Here is a 22933-nt window from a genome sequence, read left to right on the forward strand (position 1 = left end):
CAAACTTCACAGGTGAGCAACCTGGGTCTTACCATGTCTGGAAGTTTTGAAATTAACTGGGTGGAACCCTCCTGTCAGTGCAGCAGAGGAGTCCGTTATGTCAGTGTCGAAGTCCCGGCAGTTTCGCCTATACACAACCAGCCCAACAGCCATCAAGATAACAATGAAGACAAAGATGGCCACCACTATGCCAGCATACAGAGCCACATCGCCAGATGCCTCCAGTACTGGGGAGAGAGAGATTAGACAGAGGTTGTCATTTTCTCTTTGCTCAGTTCTTAATTTAAATACTTTTAAACTGTGGCTATACAAACATATGAATCAAAACCAAAAAATTCAAAATCAATTATATTTCCCTCATTCATTCTCCAACTTCTGTCAGGATTTTGGGATGGGAAATAATGGGAAAGCTGCTTAAATGCTGGTGTGGGTGTGTGAGGGGGGAGCCCTACAGTTTTCTTAATCTCTTGACTTGCTGGTCTTCCAGTCTTCTGTCAGTTGGACTTCCTACTTTGAGGCACTCAAATCTGATAGAGGAGGAAGAACTTCCACCAAGACAATGGGCTTGCAGTTCAGGACTGTAGCACTAAGTAGGATGTTTCCTATTGCCATTCTGCCCCACTTCCTGTAGGCAAGCTGATTTCATTCATCAGCTGAATGGCAGGAAGTAAGCATTGATTTTCTGCTTCCGTTAACAGTAAGATACAAGGACTCAGTTCTCCACCAGCCAGCTATTTAGGTCGATGATCTAGTTGGCAAGAAGAAAGGAGAGACAATTCACAGCTCCATGGGCATGTGCTGTGGTACTATTCACATCTGCCATCACCATGGCCAACTAGTTTAGGGAAGCCCACTACACTGACAGCAAACTGGATTTGGAAGAAGAAATAAGCCAGCAAAAGCAAGAAGACAAGCAAGGAAGAAGGGAAATGATAGAGAGGGAAGGTCAGGAAAAGAAAGCATGGTTTAATGTCTGTTGTTCAAGCAAGAATGGATGACTATAGGGTGGTAGTGTGCAATTGACAGGGCCACCAAAGCAAGTGTTTACAGTAGCTGTCTCCATTCTCGGAAACTACCTCCTGGTAGAGATTTGGCCAGCTTCATCTCTCTTGAAGGTAGGGTTTAGGGATGCATGGCATTTCCATCTTTGACTTTTAAAAATCTTTCTCCATCTTTTTATTTTTATATATATTTGGGATGGGAAGGCATTATTGTATATGTTGACACTATTAGCTACCTAGAGTCTTCAAGAACGGGGAGCACACAAGCAAGCAAGCAAAGGTAACAAGAGCACTCAGCAAGCACTCTCCTGCCTTGAACTTCAGAAGGGACGTACGTGCATGAAAGAAAACGCCAGTGATCTAAGAAACCAAATCACAGAGGTGATCATAGAATTGCTGAGTTGGAAGGCCACTGAGTGCAACCACCTGCTCACTGCCAGAATCTAAATGAAACCATCCCTGGAAAAATAACAAGAGGACTTTCAATAGAATCAATGGCTTGCTTTGTACATCATGCTAAGTTATAGCTTGGATGTGGTTTATTTGTTGTGGTATGACATAAACCATGGTTGCAAATCACAAGAGTTGGGTCTGCACAATACATGTGCCAATACCAAACAAACAGCAGAGACAAAGCATGAATTAGAGCAGTGTTTTTGAAACTTGGCAACTTTAAGATGCGTGGACTTGAAGTCCACACATCTTAAAGTTGCCAAGTTTTAAAAACACTGCTGGCTGGGGAATTTTGGCTAGGGTTCAAAAACTCTGGCCACGGTTCAAAAACATGCTGGCTGGGGAATTCTGGGAGTTGAAGTCCACACATCTTAAAGTTGCCAAGTTTCAAAAACACTGACTTAGAGCAATTGCTTCTGCAGGTTTCTCCTTGATAGCTCTGGTTAGAGAAGAAAGCAGCTTTTAGTCCTGAGTGGCTGAGCTGGCAATTATAGTCCCTGCAGATGTGTTCCTTTCTCTCCCCCTCCAATGACTCCTGACTTTCTCCTTTATAACCTCCTTGCTCCCAAAAGTGTATTTATGTCAAAAATGTTTAGCATTAAATTCAATCTCTATGAAGTTCTTCAGATAAACCTGACAATCAGAATCAGGAAAAAAAAAAAAAGGGTATAGCATTTAAATGCCAGTGGAATCTACAGTGTACATACATGTTTGGTCCCCCCCCCCCAGTTGTGATCACGTTTTCACCATTGTCAAAATGTTAGAAAGAGGCCTGATCTCACCATCACTGACCAGATGATTTATTCCATGCATAGCAAACGGACTAACATTCACATAATCTACTCTGATTTTTTTCCCCTCTCCCCTTTCTTTTTCATTCTTTCCTGCTTTTCGAGATTGGTTTTGCCACAAGTGTCCTGGAGTCTCCTTCTCTGTAAGGGAGAATACATGGAGCAGAACTAAGGAGATTTTTATGCTGCAATTATATCTGGGCTGCATTTATCATGGTGTGTGGTCCTCTGGGAGCTTCTTCATCAAGGGACCGCAAGAATATTGAAGTGAAGGAAAGGAGAAGTAACTGGTAATTTAAAATATACATTTTCTATACAGGGGATTTTGTAAAGATTGCAAAGATATACAGAGGAACACCCATGTCTGGTTTCCATCATTAGCTGTTACTAAAGTAATTCTTTGCTCCACCAGGCTCACTCCAAGGTGAAATAAAGAACAAGAAAAACTATCAGGTAGCATAGGGGTTGGAGTATATATTTATGACTGATGCTAGTAAAGAAATCTAATCCTCTTCCTGCAGTGTGCCCACATAATATTTACTCTGATGTTAATATGATAGATATGCCCAACTAGATGGCAGCATGTAGTCAACCTTGGCTGATTTTGCAAAGCTAACCAGAGCCAAACCCATTTAGTGTCTGTATAAATGTCCAGTAGGAAATCCTCTGGCTGTAGGACAGACTGGGAAACAATGCAAATAAACTGGACCAAACAGCTCAGAAAATGGCAATGGAAAACTCCTGAAACACCGTTTAAAACTACGTGGGTGCATCAAGAAGACTTTATTTTAAATTATAGATTAATATAGCATCACTATGTATGGCCTTTTATTCAACAAACAAAAGTAACAGTGGTTCCCCTGCCCCGCCCCCCACGAGTTGCCCATCTTAAGTCTGATAAAGCAAAGAAAACAGTGGGAATGGAATGATGAATATGATGATGATTGACGTGGCAAAACTGTAATGTCCAGATGCTGCACTGGTTCCAGTAATGAAGTGGGAGTTCTAGCATAGCAACATCCAAGGGCCACAAGTTCTCTGTCCATGAGCTAAGGAATAGCTTCCTGAGGCTTCACAAGAATAAGGGATTTTGGAGCAGGAATGAAGACAGGCAAGGGTTGGATGAAGAGAGAATGTGACAGCAGTGTAAAGGTTCTTGGAGACAGTTCCAAGTCTACCCAGTAGCCCAGAAGCCTGGCAAGGTGCTTTAAAGTGTTAATCTTTACTAACCCTTCATTTGGTTTTTAATGGGCTTTAGATGAGGGGGAAAAACCCCTAAATGAATAATGATGAAAATTATTCTGCGCCGGATCCCCCTCAAGCAGAACCAATTACATCTTTTATGCTGCATGTTCAATTGAGAGCACATGCTTTGATCTTTTACTGCCTCTGAGAGCATCCACGATGGCAAATTCCCCTCAGGGGCTGGCAGAGGGAAGGGCTGACAGGAACACTCTGATTCCCACAAAACAAAAATGGTGTCCTGGCGAATGCCGTGTAAACAATCAACAAGTTACTAGTGGCCATGAGAAAATCAGGGAAGGAGAAAAAGAAGTTCCAAACTAAGAGAGAAAAAGAGTCTTACAGGGAGAAAATCCACAGCTTAGTTGGATTCTCTACTGGGACTTCACTGAGTTCAGTCTTGTGGAGATGTAAGGGAAATATAATTCTGGAGGGTGTTTGCAGAACTGAATATGTTCCTATTATTCATTTTTGTAACTGGAAATGATACATTGGTATGTAGTATGGTATTTTGGGAAAGGAATCCAAAGCCTTGTTTCAGGAGGCTCCAGGATTACCCCCTGTCTTCCTGGCAGTCCAACGGAAAGGAAGGCAGGGCAGAGAGACATCTTCTGCCTTCCCAATCATGTTTTTGCAAGAAAAGGAAGAAAACTGGTTTAGAACCACCTGGGACTCAAGTCTTATCATACTCCATTTTTTGCCCAATGCAGGAGTTTCCTGGAAGTGTCAGGAAGCCAGAAGAAAAAAACTCTGATGTTAGAGTTTCTTCTCCATAGTGGGAGGCCTTTCTCTAATCTGGGAGGGGGGGGGGATGTCCAGCTACTCCCATTATAATCATAAATAGTGCAAAGATAATTAAGATTATTTACTACTTTCTCTCAATCATTCCGGTGCTTTTCCAATCATGGCCTCAGCAATAGACACTTCATCTTTTATTGAGCCGTTAACTGGAGCATTATTATCACCTTTTTAATAAATGAAGGGACTAAAGAGATGAATTATTAAAGTGAGCATTTTGGGAAATATTGAGGGCAAGAGACATGAATTTCTCTTTCTTCTGGTGGGTATGACCTTTAATAACTGAATTTCAACGAGTGGAAAACCACTGTACCTTAGCTACCAAATTTAAAGTAAAATGCTTTTGACTCTTAAAAATAAATCCCAGTTGTTTTTTGCAAAGTCCATTGGGTCTCCAAAGTGCAAAGTTTCTGCAAAGTCCATTGGGTTTTATGGCTGCATCTCCAATGTTTCCTTCAATTGTATTTGTCCCTCTTGATCCTCCAGAGCTATGAAGAACTATCCCTTCAAAGAAGCTACTCCAGGAGTACTTTGACATCAAGGAGGGACAAATGCTTATTAAAAAAACCCAACCCAGTGCTATCCAATCACTTGAATGTAGACCAATGAAAAGAAATGACTATGAAATGGAGACTTACGGTGACTTTTGGGTTCGCTTACAAATCTTTTATCTGTCAGAGAAAAAAAGTTAAAGAAAAAAAAAAGAAAAGTTGAAAAATGAGGATGATATGACAATGATGATGGTAATAACAGAAAACAAAAGGCAGATTATCCCCCACCCTTTCCAGAAAACCTAAAGGAAAAGGTATGGTGGAAATTTAAAGGCAATGGAACAATTAATACAAAAGCTACATGCAGAAGAAAATCATGTATTAAAAGAAAATGGGCATTTCATACACCTTTCAACTTTCAAGCATCTACTGACCCACAACTTCTAGTAGAACATTTGTGTAATGTTATAAGTTCTAACATCCTTATGGCCTGGGATACAGTGTTAATGGACACACAAGAACCCAAGGGCAGCTCAGGATGGTGGGCATGGGTCCTACTGTTTTAAAGAATCCTCTACTTAAAGACCATCCCATCCAGTATAAGGAACTGTAAGATAGTCTTAGTAGGCCCTTCATTATGAGCACCTGCACAGGTTATTCAGTCACCATTTCTACAGTGGTGTGTTACACTGCATCTCTATTTAAATTACAGTCATTTTTACTACATGTCCATCTAGAGATATAAATCAGCATATGCACACTTTATGTACATCTATATCCACACTGCAATGTAAATAACAAGGTATGGCAAATCTAAGCATTCAAACAGACCAGCAGTATTTCCATGTCATTTGCCACTGGCTATTATTCAGGGAAGCAATGTTTTCTGATGGGTTAGAGTTATTCAGAGTTGTCTCCTCTTGTCCTAAATCTCGTAGTATGTTTTGTTAAAGAGATATGCATCTTCTAACAACCCATCTGGGGAGAAGCACAGAACTGTCTCATTTCTTACTTACCCTGTCTTCCTACTTTCATGATCAAAGGTCTTTATGCAGTTACACCTGGGCATCAATTCATTCCAGCCACTTAGATTCTTCTACAAAGTTTTATTTCTAGAAGCTAAACCTGGCTATTTTACATTTTTTTCTTGAGATTCCCTTGTATAGATCAAACTAACAAACATCAAAACTGCCCACACATTGTTGAATTGAAACAGAGCTGCTTAAGTGCAATTATGTAAATCCAGCATTACTGGAGTGGGGTGGGAGTGGGGGGTGAGAAGTGTGACTAAAACATCCAAATCTGTAATTCCAGGAGACCAAAAAAGCTGGCGTAATTGACACAAAAGAGTGAGAAATCCCTCAAAGCTTATACCAGAATCAAGGGGCAAAATACTGAATTGAAATTGTGGAACAATTCTGACCTAGCCACACCATACGAATCAAGATATTAGGAGAATTGGAGGAAAACCCACTGATATTTTCAGTTCTCACTTTGTTTTCCTGCTCCTTTATGAGAAAAAGTATACTGATATTCTTTTCAACTGATCATGCTATTAAAATGGAGATCCCTCAACAAAATGCAAAAATGATTCTATGACCTTGAGATATATCCTGGGTTTTTAGAGCTCCATGTACAACTTGATTGCCAAAGTGTCTAGACAAGCACTTCTCCCAGGACAGTAACACTAATAACGTGCAGGGCCTTTTCTCATCTTGAGTCTTTGCCCCATTCTATATTTTTTTAAAGAGCTGGAGTTGATGACTGGTTGAGAGGCCAGTCATACGCATGTTTACTCAGAATTATACCTCACTGATGGGCACAGGGTGGCAGCCATTGAAGAGTAAAACTATTAAATAATGCTAAGGTCAGTTGGAGTGTCCTTTATCTGGTTTGCACATTACAGCAGAAATTCCTTTATGATGTATAACACTCAGTGTGCCTTCCTAGCCCATCACATCCATCTTGAAAGGGAGACATTCCACATACATCCTTTGGAGAGAAACAATGACAAATCTTATGGCATTTTAAAGACTAAAACATTTATCAGGGCATAATTTTTGTGCACTAGATTCTTCTTTGTCAGAGGTAGGGGAGAGAAGAGCGCAGATGTGAGCTGATTCGTTGTGCTAATTCAAATTTTATACATTTATTTCTGTTGGTCCCTACATAGGAGGGAGTAGGTACATTTGTGGGGCCAATAAAAAAAATCAGGTTGATGGACATATGCACCTGATTGAAGCTCCACCCCTTTTAATACTGTAGGTGTATGACTGCACACACTTGGGAAAGGTCTGTGGCTTCTATCACTTGCGTTCACCATCTTGACCTTCTTGACCCTCCCTGCTAATGCCTCTGGAGAGAGTCTACTTATATGGGAGTTTGGTTGGGGGGAAAAGTGATCCTTTTGCCTGAGTATTGTAGTATTTTCAATAAATTGAATATTTTCAATATTGTAGTATTGAGTATTTCCTTTTAAGCACCTTTTCCTTTGCTAAGCATTAACCACCAGCAGTTGGCTGGCAAGGTGTGGTGTTGCATATGGCAGCAAACTGCCCCCAACTTTGGCTGTTGTGATGCCTTAATTTTCTCCAGCCATGAGCTTCTCCAGAGCCAGCAGTTATTGAAGAGATAGATGCTTCTTTTATTTCAAATCATATCTTTGTACAATAGGATTTTTGCAGAGACTGAGAATCATTTTGCCTCTTTCCTGTATTACGTGCCACGATGAATCAATCCAACAGCTTTATTTAAAATGACAGAGACAACTCTACAGTTGCTCTGCAGAGGAAACATTCCAGGGATGGTATTCTAGGAGAGCAAAACCACCCAGACAGCAAAACGATTTGTTGTCACAATAGAAATAAATGTGACAACAGCAGGTGGCAGCACCGACACACAAGGAAAACAATGCATGTGAGTCTTGAAAGTTTGCTCATAAACAGAGACCTTACAGAAGCAAAATTTGTTCTTCTGCTTGATCAGGTAATTTATTTGTATTTCTCAAATGGGAGCGATAAATATATTGGCTCTTCTTTCTTCCCGATTTTATTTAGAACAGATGGATTAAGACCACACGTAGGTTACAGGCTAAACACTGACACTCACTTTGCCTGCTGCTTTTTTGTGACAGACCATCTACTGGCTGGCTTACTGTGAGGTTATGGAACATCTGTAAATGTGCAGACCAAACAGAGGATACTGACCAGCAACATCCTTTCTGAGTTAAGCCCAAAGCCCTAAACGACTGTAATACTGAAGAAGGTATTTGCTGCAGACTGTGGCTGCCTGACAAAATTCTTTGTGCTACAGGAGGATAAACGGGGACAGCAGTAACATTAACTCCTGGGAGGACTGCAAATTTCAGATACTCATTGAAATTAACCAGCCAATCACTGGGCTGTAAATGTGGCAAGGCTTACTCCTGATTCTTCCATCTGGGACCTGATGCAGAAATAATGTTGTACATTAAGGTGAAAAAACAAAGTAGGAACCAATACTTATTTCCAGAGGAAATGGCTGCGGTCCTCATACAGCAACATTTAGGTCTACCTAATAGTCCTTCTGCCTGCATTAATATTGAAGAATCTTAAACAGAAGGCCAAGAGCAATCAAGAACAATGCTTCCACTTGCTTGCAGAATGTTAACCTTCAAGACTGTGAATCAAAATTAGTCAAGAAGGGCTGGTATTCCACCTGCTAACTTTCATTATACATTCCCAAACCGTTTTCTTGACTTTTTAAATAATGTATCTCAGAGAGGAAAGGCAGTCAGTTGATCACACAAAAGTTCCTTTTCAATGCAACAGTCTAATCTAATGAAGGAATTCTTTTGAGTGACACAAATTTCTTTTCAAGCAATCGTCAGCTGAGCCACAAGATACCTGAAAACTGTTTGTGCTGGCTTTAAGTGTCCACAGCTCAATCCCAAAGCACGTATCCTTCGAAATAGCTCCTACTTGAGATCCCAAGCCACCTACCAGATCTGAAAAGATCCACTTAAAAGGCTGGTACAATGGCCTGTTTTATGCAGAACATAGTATGAAATCAAAATTGCTCCTAGAAAGTTGGAAGCTGCACCCAATCACTGCTCTATAAGTATATAATGTTCCAGATTTGCAAGCATGAATCTTATCCCATATATGCTTTAGCAATTCATGGTCAAAGAACTAATTTCGACTGACGTTAACACTATCCCAGAGAAACTGGGAGCAGACAGATTCAGCAATCGTGTTTTACTAATCTTTTCAGACACACCTTCAGCAGATGCCTCATGGCGTGCTGCCTCATAGTTTACAAGGCCTTAAAACAGTGTTGTCCAAAGGTGGCCACTTTAAGATGAGTGGACTTCAACTCCCAGAATTCCCCAGCCAGCCATGCTGGCTGGGGAATTCTGGGAGTTGAAGTCCACTCATCTTAAAGTGGTCACCTTTGGACAACACTGCCTTAAAAAGATCTCAGTCACAGTGAGGGTTACTCAGTGTTGATCTTAGCCCTCTCTTTCCCAGCCCCTGCAGGTTGACTCACTTTGCATACAGAGCCCGTCGGTGCAGTTTTTGGAATCAAGCAGGACGCCGCTACAGTCCTTCCCTCCGTTTCGGGGAGATGGGGCCATGCATTCTCTGCTCCTCCAGTGCGTGCATTCGGTGTTACAGGCTGACCACTTGCTCCATTCAGTCCAAGCTCCATCTACTGCAGTCCCAAAAAAGATACATGAGCACAGAGAAAGCTAATCAGAGATCCACAGGCACAAGAAGGGGAAGCTTGTCAAACGGGCTGTTCCAGAAGGTCTTTGGTGTATGGTTAATTTTTTACTGCTGATCAGTGCTGGTGTTAATTTTTGGATTTTGCATTAAAATGATTATGATTATTATATTGGATCTGCACACTGTCTAGAGGCCTCTCAGAATGAGGTAGTAGATAATAATTTGTTTCTTATTTATGCAATTTATTACTTGCTGCCTACGGCTATCTGGTGTAATAAAGGGTTATATGCAATTAAAATAAAAACTTTCTAGTTCATAGGTCATAATTTTGGCTACCTACAAGTGTTCCTTTTTTTTTTCTTGCAACATTTGCAAATTCTTATCCCCATTTATCATAAAATATAAATTCAAAATCCATACCAAATGGAACAAACTCAGCAAGCAAATGTATTCCACAAAATGATTTATCTTAAGGTCCAGCATTCTGTCATAAACTATATGCATTTTTCTTCCAAAGTTGGAAAAAAACAGTAACCAGATTAAAATGGCCTGGATTTTCACAAAGCAGCTTTTATTGTTTTCCTTACTATAAGGTTTATCCTGTTTTGTCTCTCCAGGCTGCAAGTGTAAGAAGATTGTTCTTTTTGCCTATACTTTGAAATAGTATGTCTTGCTGCTAGCAGATGCTGTGACATTTACAGGAGATTATGGGAATTACAGTGCTACATTTGAAGGGCACCAGGTTGGGAAAACCTAGTAGGTTTTGGTTTTGATACCCATTTGGGAAATAAAACAGAATCATGAGTTGAATGATAGCCAGCTTAGAACTTCCTATGGGTACTGTCAGATCCGCAGTAAGGGCCTCAGATCTAGTTTGGCCTCCTTGTGTCAAGAAAACAACAACAAGATGTATTATTTCAATCTGACAGAGGATTCAACTTGCAATACTCACTCTTACTCCAGGCCTGAGAGAAAGAATATGGAAGAAAAAGGAGGAGAAGCCATGTTACATGGCCTTGCATCATCTTTCAAAGTCTCTAAAGCACATTTAAGGAAGGCAAATATTCATAAAAATAGGTTGGGACTTCACTGGTCAAGAAGTAAAATCAGGAGCCAGCTGCAAATAATTTGCTCAGAGGGGCAAAAGAGCAGGTTGATCATCCTTCATAACAGAAAGGGCAAGGAAATCTTTTAGAAAATGAGCCGCCTTTTCCCTTAAGACAGAAGCTCACAATCCAAGATCAGGGGCTCAACTCTTTGTTACACCATCATTAGCCTCCTTGAATAGGAGAAACAAATACAGGATTCATGCAAAGAATCTGAAAAGGAACATCCTTCCGAGGTGCACTTACCTGGGCACATGGTAGTACAGGCAAGCTTCTGGAAAGATTGTCCATCACAAATAGAGCCACCGTTGAGAGGTGCAGGATTGGTGCAGGTTCGGGTACGTTTCTGCCATCCACGGCCACAGCGGTTGCTGCATGGGGACCATTCTGACCAGGTAGACCAGCCACCATTCACTATGAGCCGGGAAGGAAATGAAAACAAATAAAGTGAGGGGAAAAAAATAAAGCACAACCTCCTAATAATTCACCTTTCCTCTTGGCCAAATCCTGCACTGGCATTTCCTACATGGAATAACCCCACAGAAGATTTTCCATACTCTATGAATCTCCTGAGACACGCAACAGCGGCTCATCCTTATGCACATTCTTCGGGAAGATATCACCTGATTCCATCTAACCAGAGCAATCAACAAATGAAGGATAACATGGCATCAAAACCACAGGAAGCTTATTTCTGAGACAATATGAGATCTAGCCCCCAATCATATAAGGAAGGTTAGAGGAGTATATAGTTCTGGGAATATGGTCAGAATTTGATGAGAATTTGGGGTTGGCTCAAGAAATTAAAGTGAGTGAATCCTTCAGGGAATTAGGGAGGGTGACACAGATCAGCACACAAAGGTCCCAGGCTCAAGCATATCCTGGTAACAGAAGGAAAGATTCATGTCTGAAAAACTGAATTGCTGCTGCTAGTATGTATGGAACTGCTAGTCTACAGAGAGCTCCCAATGGCCGATGTCCACAAAGCAAGACAACTGAAATAATAAAGGCTATTAAGATCAGCCTGTTGAGAGAGAAGAAACATCCAGTGAAGGTATTTTTTGTGCTGACTCTTTAAAATGCCTTCTGCTCTCTTTTTGTATTTTAGATGATATACCAGGGTAGTTACTAGTACATCACAACTGGGTTCCACATGATGGGATTGGGAAATGATTGCTTCCATAAGTTATTCCCAGAACTCCTGTAAATTTCCCTAGAAATAACATCTCTCCTCCTCAGAGCTGCCTATTCCATCCTCTGACAACTTCATAGATATGTCCATGCTGTTTTCTTAGCAACAATATAGAACTGGTTTGCCATTATCTTCTTCTGGTATGATATTTCACCTTCTAGGTCTAGCCTATATCCCTTATATTTCCTAATGGTTTCCCAACCAAATACAACTGAGTCTGAACTCATTTAACTTTTCTAAGATCAGCGACTGCAGCAAATTGTAGTCCTAGCATTCTCCTACAGAAACCATTTTCCAGTTTACCCAGACTCCCACCCCCAAGTTCTCAACAGCAAAGAATCATTACCATAAACAATTATTGTGGCCGTGGTGCTCCGCCGTTTGGCAACAATGTTTTTGGCCACACAGGTGTAGTTGCCAGTGTCAGAAAGCCTAGCCTGTTTGATGATAAGGTTATTATCTATGGTTATCAGGAAGTTTGTATCCTGGGAAGCATCAATCATGTCCTCGTTCTTCAGCCACTCCACCTATATTGGGGGGAGAAAAAGAAAATGAGATGATAGAAGGTTGGGACAGGCAGACAAAGGAGGAGGAAGGACACAGATAGCTCTTGTCATCAGAAATAAAAATTAAATAATCCCCCCTACACACACAAAATAGCAGAGTCTCCTTCTACTCCAAAAGCAAGTTACAACTGTAAATTAGGGATTGTCTTTGAAGCACAGCCTCCTCTAAGAAGCCTAGGCAATTTGCCACCCAGAGTTGATAAGGAGGCTATAGAGGCCTAGCACACGTGGCAAGGACAAATGGGCATTTTGCCATATGTAGCACATAGTGGGAAGCTCCAACTGGTATTTGTGACATATGCACATGACATGGGAGGTACGTGCACAATTATTTCATGCTGGGGCAAGCAATTACAATAAAATGATAGCTCAGTAAACTGAAAGAGATGTTATATATGAAGAATCCTAAAATGCACCTGGTTTTGCTCATTACTTGAGAAAGGATGGTTTTTCTTATGTGCAAGCCTTTCTATTTTTAACTATTTTGAAATGGCTGGGTCCGGAATGGCCTAATTTATCTGTTTGTTTGCAAAGCAGCAGATACCAGATCATTAATTGGTTGCATTTATATTCTGCTTTGCCTTACTGCACCAAAGTCACACTGTGAAAGTCATGAGTCCCAAGCCAGGGCTGTGTTCAACAATCCATCCCTAATCTAAGAAATTCTGGGTGGGAAGGAAGGAAGGGAGGGGGAAGGGGAAGGGGAAGGGGAAGGGGAAGGGGAAGGGGAAGGGGAAGGGGGATATAAATGAAATGCAAAATCAGTGACTGCTGTTGTCAATTGCTGTAAGCTTATGGACAATATGAGTGCCATGCTGAAGAAATCATTAAACTGTTATTGCTCCTGCAATGGAAAGCTTTGTGCACAGCCATCAGGACATTATGATGGTAGTCACCACCCACCCATGCTCCAGACTCTGTGCATATGTAGTGCCAGAACAGAACCATTCCTTTATCCTGATCCTGCTATTCAAAATCACAAATATCTGGCAAATACAGAGACAGCAGATCTTGGACATCCTCTCCCCTGCCACCTAGCATGGCCATTCTTGAAACCCAGCAAGCTTCATTGGTGGAATTGGACAAGTCTGAGCAGATGCCCAGACCCTGCACCACACCCAATCTTTATGCAGAACTCACTGAGTTACTGGGAACCAAAGGCTACAGCAAAGGAAAAGAAATTAAGCACTGAGGAAAGTCCATGGATGTTGATCTTGCCAAGCTCTAATGGCTCTATCTATCCCCTTCCCTGAAAACAATTTGTTCTGTGTTTCCTTTACTAAATTCTGTCAGGGGTTAATGGCTGATCAGCCTATGTAGGTGGGAGGGAAGGCTGGATTGAACAGGTGTTGAGGTTAAGCACATTATTAGATGTCAGAATAACAGATCCACTGCCTAAAATAAACACTTCTGCTGAATAATGAAAACAGACGGCCCCAGCGTGATGCTATCCATCATGGCCCCAATCCATCTTCACCTGGCAACTCCTTTACCTAAAAGGCTCACTTTTGGACTATAAACAGCTGTCTGCTAGAAGCCAACATTCACAGCTGGAATTTTACTGCACTTGCTGAGACTCAGGGAAACAAGTGTGCATAAAGAGGTTTATGCAGAAAGAAGGGGGTAGCTGGGCAGAAATTTTGGGTGAGGCTGAAGCTCCATGTGATTTATTAATGGTCTGCAGTGGGAAAAATGATACACTTGCCTACCATTATTCACCTTCTCAATGTACCTTCAAGGGAAAGCACAGATGTGCCCAGCTGTGGGAGAAAAGCAGGAAGTTTTTCATTACCAACTGCCAGCAAATTAGAAGAAAATATATCTCAGCAATTGAAATTCATAAAACAATGTTTTTTCTGGAAGATAAGTCAGGAGATGTGCATCTTTCTTCTAAGTGAGAAAAGTAATATCCCTAATGAGACATCAGAAACTTCTGTTGGAGGTAAGGAAACAGCGTAACCCAAGAACCTTGAAGTATTCTCCTAGCACAAGTCCAAGAGGGTTAAGTCTACAATTATCAAGGAAGATTTTAGATACAGAGAATCTCAACTCTGGGTCCTTTTGAAATTTGGCCCAGAGCTTGTATTTTTACCCACCATCTTCCCTTGGCAAGCAACTGTGGAACCTTTGTGTCCTGCGTTTTGATTCCACACAACCATGCATTCCTGGAGAGGCACAGAAAATACTGAACCCTTGATAACCCAGACTGCGAGTGCAATTAAACTTATCCTGACCACCTGATAGGACAACATGAATGAATGAAGGCTTTATGCTCAGAGTTTCTTGCAGAGAAACGATTAAACTGTTCCAACTCTCTTTCAGGATTCCATTCATGGGAATTTACTTATTTGTTTGGTTTATATCCTCTTTTTCTATTCTGGCAAGGCAGATAACAAAAAGTATAAAACAAAAATGGAATATACAAACTTAGGCTAAAACAGATTAAAATTTACAGGGAAATAGGTGGTAAAATAACATGACAGTTAAAAGCCTGGTGGAAGAGTTGCATCCTCACAGATTTTTAAAAGGCTGAGCAATCAGGGGCTGGGAACAACCCCCAAGGAAGTGTGTTCCATAGCTTGGGAGCAGGACATGCAACTTCTTCTTCAGCTACAAAGTTGGGAAAATGTTCTGTTTCTTTGAGCTGTTTTTTACATCGCAACTATCTTGTGGGTGATCTCAACCACTTCGACACAAGCGTTTTCCTAGCTAGTGTGAGAGGCAATGCAGAGCCAGTATCATCAGCACTGAGAAGCACATAGTATCTAAAAAGGGAATGTTCATCCACAAACAGAGAACACATCCTGGGGTTTCTACATTTTAGGCTCGACCCCAGCTGCTTCCCCCTTTTTTCACCAGAAGCCTCTACTCTAGTCTTCCCCAACACAGACCTTCCAAATGTATGTGATTACAACTCACATCATCCCCATCCAGCATGGCCATACCTATCTTGGCTGCAGTTCAATATGCTCGGAAGGGTACTAATTGTGGCAGGCTGGTGTAATCAGTTCACAATTTCATCAGCGTCCTCGTTGGCCCTCTTTCATTTTTTGGGACACCCATCTGGATGTTTGCAACCGTGCATTAGAAAATATTTCTACCCTTTCTCCCAGAATCTGAGGCTGTTATACAACAGCTCACTCCCATATTTAATCCTCACAAATCCCTTTATGACTAGGCTGGCTGAAAGAGGAAATCTGGCTCAAAGACACCTAGTGAGATTCATGACTGAGTTGAGATCTCTGCCATTGAATTCTGATGCGTCCCATGGATCTATGCCTTTGCTGGGAGCAAGGGCCAGCTCTACCCTCTGCACAAGTAGAGTCTTGCATTTGCTTGCTGCTGTTGAACATTGTGATTCATGAGATGTGGAGGTCAAGTGGGCATGGTTGCAGGTGGATAGATGGTGCTACCTTATAGTGGGAGGCTATACAAAAGACCCTTGTGTGACTTCCAACTCTTCTTCTATGCCTTAGCCTGATTCTGACACGTACCAAAGCCCACAATTTATTTGTGGCTTTTTGTATGGGCAGTTTTCATTTAGCAGCATTATACACCTTGTCAGGCAAGATGTCCTAATCCATCTACTTCTTGGGAGGCCTGGCTCTACGCCCAGTCCACAGCCAACGCAATTAGTTGTGTGGAGATGTGGTGCCAGCCTGAAGCAGTATCTTCAGAAATGAGAGTCAGCTGACCACCCTGCTGCAATTCATATTGAACAACTGAGCTTTATGCACTGCTGTTCCCTTTCTGGAGAGATGATGAATGGAAGGAAGGGTTGACGATGGTACATGCAAAGTAGAACAAACCTCTTTCTGCCACCTCCTTCCCCACAGAGTATTCTGCAAGAAAAAGGTTTGAAAACCAGGGGCAAATATAAAGAGAATTGCAGCTGTTTGGCTTTTGCATAAAGCCATCGAATGGGGGAAGGACAAATGGGCCCACAAGGTCACTGTAGGCAGTGGCACTGATAAATCCTAACCTACCAAGAGGAGTACAACAGAGGAGTAACATGTAGTACTGCAACTGCAAAACAGGTTGAGATGTTTTCCCAAGCTTTTGAGAAATAAACTGGGCACAAAGAATGGCGCAACTCTTGACAGAGGGATACAGGCTGGGCGTGCAATTTAATAAACAGATGTTACAATCATAAGAATATGAGTAGATGTGGGTTATTATGAAATAATCCCCATTTCACTCACATGAATGTTTCCCAGGGGGCTGTCCCTGGTGGTCCTCACAGAGGGCTCATCTTACCTCAGCAGCTGGCACTCCTTCAGGAGGACGGCACTGCAAAAGGACCTCGTGATCGAGAGGCACCTCTTTCCCAAGTGGTTCCTGGTCAAAGTTCTTCCTCAGGTCTAAGGACAGAAAAGATATAAAACCCACTGGCATTAGCCATGATGGCACTTGCAGGGCCACTTAACAATTATGGGGCAAGTAGCCCAGAAGAGACCATGTTTTCACACCTTATTATTTTTATTACACTGAAAAGCCTCAAATGTCAGATCTCTCAGAAGTTTTGCCCAAAATGCCTGTTGTAATTTTTGCTCCAATCCATAAGGATGAGATCAACAATATGCTTGCACGTTATCCTGTCCAGAAGAAAAACAGCAGTTCATTCTTTAAGTGGAAGCCATCATTGCTTAAAAGCATGTCACATCTTCCCCTTCTTCTGATCTATGCTGTGCTTCTGCTATGATCACATTTTTTAAAATTTATGTTATCTGTAAGCAGCAGCATATGTACACTTGGTTTTGGTAGGAGGCATTGTGTGTGTGTGTGTGTGTGTGTGTGTGTGTAGAAAGAGATAAAACTCGGAATATGGTATTTGGTTGAAGACTCCAGCTGCTTTCCAGTGTATTTATCACAATAGTTGGAAGCCAGAAAACCTGTTGCTCTGATCAGGATGTTTCAGCCTTCCCCAACTGGATGACCTGTAGATATTAGGGCCGCAAGTCTCATTAAATCCTAGCCAGTGAAATTAATACCTGTAGAGCACATCAAACTGGGAGAAGTCAGATTAATCTCTTGCCAATGAAGATATTTTGCTTTTCCATACAATTATGCATCTAGGATTATTTGGAATGAAATTTCAACAGCAAGAAAAAAAGAAAAAGCAAGGAGAAGCAGCTAAAAATGCATCTGAAAATCAACCAGTTCATGGGGAAACTGCAGTAGGTCCTTAAACATTTCCAGTTTTTTGAATGCAAGCTTACTTCTCCCTATTGGGGGGGTGGGGGGGGGAGGAAGTCCAGAAAATGTTTTCATTTCAGCAATTTGAAAATGAAGGGACAATGTTTACAACCAGAATCTACCTCCATACTCTTTACTGAAATGATGTTTTAGAAGGAATTGCCTTGTACAATAGGAAAGCTAGGATTGTAGCTAGGAAAACTACATTGTAGCTAGGAAAGCTACGCGGGGCGACTTCCTCACAATGCTTTCCTTGCTTCTTGCTGAAAAGTACTGGCGTAAATGTATTGATCAAAACCCTCAGAACCCTACACTGTTGGGGTTCAAGTGGTGCATCAATAAGAAGTTTTAAAAGCACTCAGCTTCTATCTAGAGGAAGGAAAGGCAGATAAAGAGTCAGTAAAAAATGAATGTATTCCTCATATTCTGAAGAACATCCCACACAAAATACTAAAATGGAATGTCTTTCCAAAGCAGGATAGGTTTGCTGCTTAATAGAAGCCCAATGAACATGCAGATACTAAAAGAATGACAACTGAAAGAAAATAGACCTTTGGAGGACTCCACACTTTCTCCCCCTGACTTGGAAGGCCAATATTCTTGTCCTTATCAATGGGGCACCCTGGCAAAACAACTCAGTTCCTTTGGTGTTTTGCAGTAAATTGGCCAAGCTTTCTGGATCCCAGTCATTTAGCAAAACCAGCAACCAAAGAGCTCCTTTTGTGACCCCAAATGAAACTATTGTATGAAAAAAGCTCAGGGAATAATCAGGAAACAGATATTTCTATGGAAGGACTATCGTTTCTGTTCAGTTCTGATACTGGAAGCACACTTCTGAAGGGAGGATTTTAAGGTCCAGGCATTGTGGTAGCCCTAGTTGATGGTTTCTTTCAGATTCTTCCTACAAAGCCTGAACAATGCCTATTTTTTAAATGAAGGACAGGTATATGGCAACCTGTTAGAAAAGGCACGAGTAAAGAACTAACCAGTAGGTGGCGCTGTAATCTACTAAATTCCTCCTAAACATTTTGACAAACTAACCCCATAAAAATACATGCTGTCCCAAACGATTATTTTTGGGAATGATGATGATGATGAAGAAACTGATGATACTTTGTTACCTAGCTTCACAGAATGGGCTCTACAATGGTTAGAGATATCATAGCACCATCAGCCTCTTGGGGATTCGGTAATTAATTGCTTTCGTGCAGTCGTTGCTTCTTCCATTACAAGCGTACAAAGGCTATTTCAGGCTTTTACAGGTCAAGCAAATCATGGCTTAACACAAAGAGCTGCAATCATATAAAATGCTTAATGTCTGAGCAGCTACATTCACATAGCATACTCAGCTCAATTTTTATTAACCTTGGCTTCGTGAACGTTACAAACCCAGAACATTTGGTTAGTTAATGGTTAAGTACATTGTGCAAAGTGAGAAACTGGCTTAATCCCATTTACCAGGTTTAAGTGTGATCACAACCAGTGTGACCAATGCAATCTTATGCAACCTGGTACTCTCCAGATATTTGGGACTGCAACTCCAACCATTATGTCAAATACTTCTGAAAGTATCAATTTGGGGTGAAGCTAGGTTGTTACTCTGGTTAAAAAAAAGCAAAAGGGACAAATATAAACTCAGATGTTTGTTGCCATTCAACTGCTATGCCTCTGGACCTTATTCCTTCACTCCTGCACACCCTGAATCCAAAAAAGCTGAATGTGGCAATCAGTTCTATGAAAGCTGACTCGTGCTCCAGAGTTATTTCAATGGTCAAACTACAAGGAATCCATTCCTCACTTGTGTGATTATAAACCATCTCAGCTAAAAAGAAAGCAAGTCACATATTTGTGTGCCAGCTGGTATGCAGACAGTATGCCTCATCCCTATTTCTGCTGAAAAATTCAGATATACTACTGTACAAGAAATTAATCACAATTTAGAATCCAGGACAATTATAAAAATGAGTCTGAAAACCCCAGGGAGGAAAACACTCTCTCCTTTGTTTTACAATCCTAAAATAAGGGATTTTTGATTATATTCTGGTGAAAACCAGGCTTCCTTAAAAGTTAAACAGGGATTTTCCAGGGAGTTCTCCTGTTTTCTGCACTGTACAGCTGCTGAAAATAGGAATATTGTTCTAGCGCTTCCTCCTCATGCAAGGTGGCACAGTATGACCTCATCAACCTGGCCAGGGTCCATCTGAACTATATGTGCTCTCTAGAATGTGACCCAGCTGCAGAAAGTTCAGAAGTCAGATAAGAAGATGTGGGCTGGACAAGCTAAAAGCTGGACAAGCGCTTTGCTGGAAACTCAGAGGGAAGCTGACTGGCAACTTGGATAGCCAGAGTGGAATCCACTGAAGGAGCATATTTTGGCCACCAAGTCCCTGATGGAAATTGTTTAGAAATCAGAATCTTTGGAGATGCAGTTGACCAGAAGCACATAACATGGAGCCAACTGCAGATGGAAAGAATTAAGAACAAGGATTATTGAAGGCAAGCTTTTGTGTTGGCAGTGACCATTTTGGGGCACTTCTGTAGGAACAGCCCATGATATGGAGAAAAAGCTGCAGCAGGCTAGAAGATGCTTGTCCATCCTCTGTGCATCATAGCTTTATTCTGAAACCAAGTTTATTTTCTGCTATGAGTAAATTTCTTTTAGCATGACTGCTCCTTTCCAGTAAACTCACTAAGGAAAAAGTAACACTGAAGTTCTTCCAGTAAAGGATATCTCACTGTAACTACTTCTCTCTTGGACACACGCAAGCCTTTCATTAGCTAATAGTCCATAAAATGTTGGAGAGAGTGAATTCTTTTAATGTGGCCATTCAGGATATTCCCCTTTGTTCTTCTGCAGTGTAGGCAAGTGCACTCAACACCAGCAGCAAAGTCACAATGTAAAAAGGATTTTCAAAAAGAAAAACTCCCAAACCTACATGCTATCCGAACATAGGCTCGACGACTTTTTGTGGTTCCAGCAGAACTCCATGCCACACACTGACACCAGTAATCTTCTAGGCCAAAAAGTTCCTCCACTTGCTGGCGAGAGACTTCAATCTGGACTTCTCTTACAAGGAGCCCTGGAATCAAATAAATTCAAAAAAGTGAATAATTATGGGAGCGGGGGAGACCTGGAGCTGAGAGAGCTAGGCTTATATGAAATTATTATATGAAATGATTATGGAGAAGGCAGGAATGCACATTCACATCTCAAAGGCAAATGGAAAGGGGAGAAAAAAACTTTTTCCCTCTTGTACTGAGGTCTGCAGCAGTATTCTCTCTATGGATCAATGTACCATAAACAAAAGCTTTGTTACTGGTATATTTGAATTTTGCATATGTTTGAGCTTTGTGTACAACACACACAGTTTACATATAATAATAAAAAAATGTTCCTATTATATTGTCGAAGGCTTTCACGGCCGGCATACGATGGCTGGTGTGGGTCTTCCGGGCTGTGTGGCCGTGGTCTTGAAGTCTTGTTTCCTAACGTTTCGCTTGGGTTACAAGCAGCCACTCAGTAACCCAACCCCCCCCCCCAGATCTCTATAAATACCCACAGAAGGGTCACTTCACCCTGGGCACAGAGAGAACTGCTCCTGTCTGTGCTCCTGCACTCTGAAGATGCCGGTCACAGGTGCTGGCGAAACGTTAGGAAACAAGACTTCAAGACCACGGCCACACAGCCCGGAAGACCCACACCAGCCATCGTTCCTATTATACTTGTTCTTTTTCTTACATGATTAAGACTCAAATCTTCCTGATCACCTATATTTAACTAATCACACTATTGAGTTAAATGGGATAATGCTGTTTGCCAGACAATCAACCAAGAGACTTTGATATCATACCATGACTCCTAGGCTAAGTACACTGAAGATAATAGTAATTGTAATATATTAAGTTTATATGCTGCCTGACTCCCAGTGACTCTGGGCGGTTCAAACTATTTTAGGAATACAACTATCCAGTCTACATTTTATCCAAAATGTTCCTGATGGGTGATGATCTTCTCTCTGGGGGCATATCATATTGTGCTCCATCACTACTTTGCCTTAGTGCTTAAAGGGAACATAGGTTTACAGTCTCTGGGAGAATATCTACAAGGTCCTAGGGCTGCAGATTGCTCACTCTGCTATACTGTAATGGGCAGAAACTATAACCTTGAGGAACAGGAGGAAGAGTCTCAACCAAGACAACAGTCAGAAGAAATCTGAGTCTGGAGCAGAAATATAATTTGAGAAAGTGTCTCAGACAGGACCCTCCCTGGTTCTCAAGAAGATAAAGGGAGGGAAGGGGGAAGCATATTCAGATTTGCAAGATTTTGTTACTGTAACCTTATAATAAAAGTAATATTGACTTGCATGACTTTGGTTTCTAGTCTGGTCTATCTTGAAGGGCTGACATCAATCTTTCAAGTCTGAATACACTTCCTCCCTTCCCAGTGCAGCTATCCCTTCTCACCACTATTTCCCTTCTTTTTTGTTGTTTCTCCTGAAAGGAGGTAGACGAGTGTGTGTGTGTGTGTGTGTGTGTGTGTGTAGTAATGAGAAAAAGAAAAAGGAAGACAGATAGACAGATGGAGATAATAGTTATGCAAATGGGGATCAATATTATAAATAGAATGTCTTATTTATAGAAAGTTAATTTTAATTAGCAATGTAAGGTATTTAAATTAATTATTTGTCTTGATTCTGCCCTATCTGGGGAGTATAGCTTATTTCAGGATATGTACATATATTTATATATTGCAGTGTTACATGCACATATTTATGGGTGGGCTGGGCTGGGGGGAACACAAAGATTGGTTGAAGCTGGAGTTCACAGCTTAAGGCTGACAAAGTAAAGAAGCTAGGCAGCAAACAGGACTTTTGTCTGTATTCCTGATGACATTTTTCCGTCTAATCTTTGTTTGCAGGAGCGTATATGACCTAAACTCAATGTTGTCTTCATTTTGGTTAAATACAGTACTTATAACTTATAACAAGTAAGCTTAGGACTCTTGGTGGAAACCACATTAAATCTCTGTGGCACCAGAGACTTATTCCAAGCATAAAGAATCAGTCCAGGAAATGCAACAGAACAACAGCCCATGTTATGCATTTAGCTGAACACATGGAAGGCCTGAAATGGAGCAGAGAAGCTGGCGTGCACACTAGCCCTACCCCTTTCTCTCCTTGACCTTCACACCTTCACTCAGAGGTCTGAAGGAGATACCTATTTGCATTCCTACCAACGCAAATACAGTTATTTATGTGATATGAGTTCCTGCTTCAGTAGGTCCTTGATTGTGCAAAGAACAAACACTTGTTGTTCTTTGCACAAGCTCAAATAGAGACCTCCAACTGAATGGATGGAGATAGAGTGAGCCAAGGGCATAACTGCAAAGGT

General features: G+C 41.3%; 1 protein-coding gene across 3 annotated transcripts in view; it reads right to left on the reverse strand.

Moving 5' to 3' along the window:
• UNC5B (unc-5 netrin receptor B) overlaps positions 1-22933 on the reverse strand; it is a 184591-nt gene that overhangs the window by 28595 nt on the left and 133063 nt on the right. For 2 of the 3 annotated variants that reach the window (XM_088144363.1, XM_088144361.1), the window contains exons 3-9: positions 20479-20622; positions 16604-16707; positions 12127-12307; positions 10835-11002; positions 9304-9468; positions 4924-4956; positions 33-227 (exon numbers count right to left, since the gene is read on the reverse strand). In XM_088144363.1, coding sequence (XP_088000489.1) covers positions 33-227; positions 4924-4956; positions 9304-9468; positions 10835-11002; positions 12127-12307; positions 16604-16707; positions 20479-20622 — 990 coding nt within the window. The remainder of the gene's footprint in view (positions 1-32; positions 228-4923; positions 4957-9303; positions 9469-10834; positions 11003-12126; positions 12308-16603; positions 16708-20478; positions 20623-22933) is intronic. The other variant, XM_088144362.1, reaches the window with a different exon arrangement.

This window comes from Python bivittatus, unplaced genomic scaffold (genome assembly GCF_059951505.1).
Source record: "Python bivittatus isolate LINGU-HERP-01145 unplaced genomic scaffold, Pbiv_v1 ctg000400_np1212, whole genome shotgun sequence".
Lineage (NCBI taxonomy): Eukaryota > Metazoa > Chordata > Lepidosauria > Squamata > Pythonidae > Python > Python bivittatus.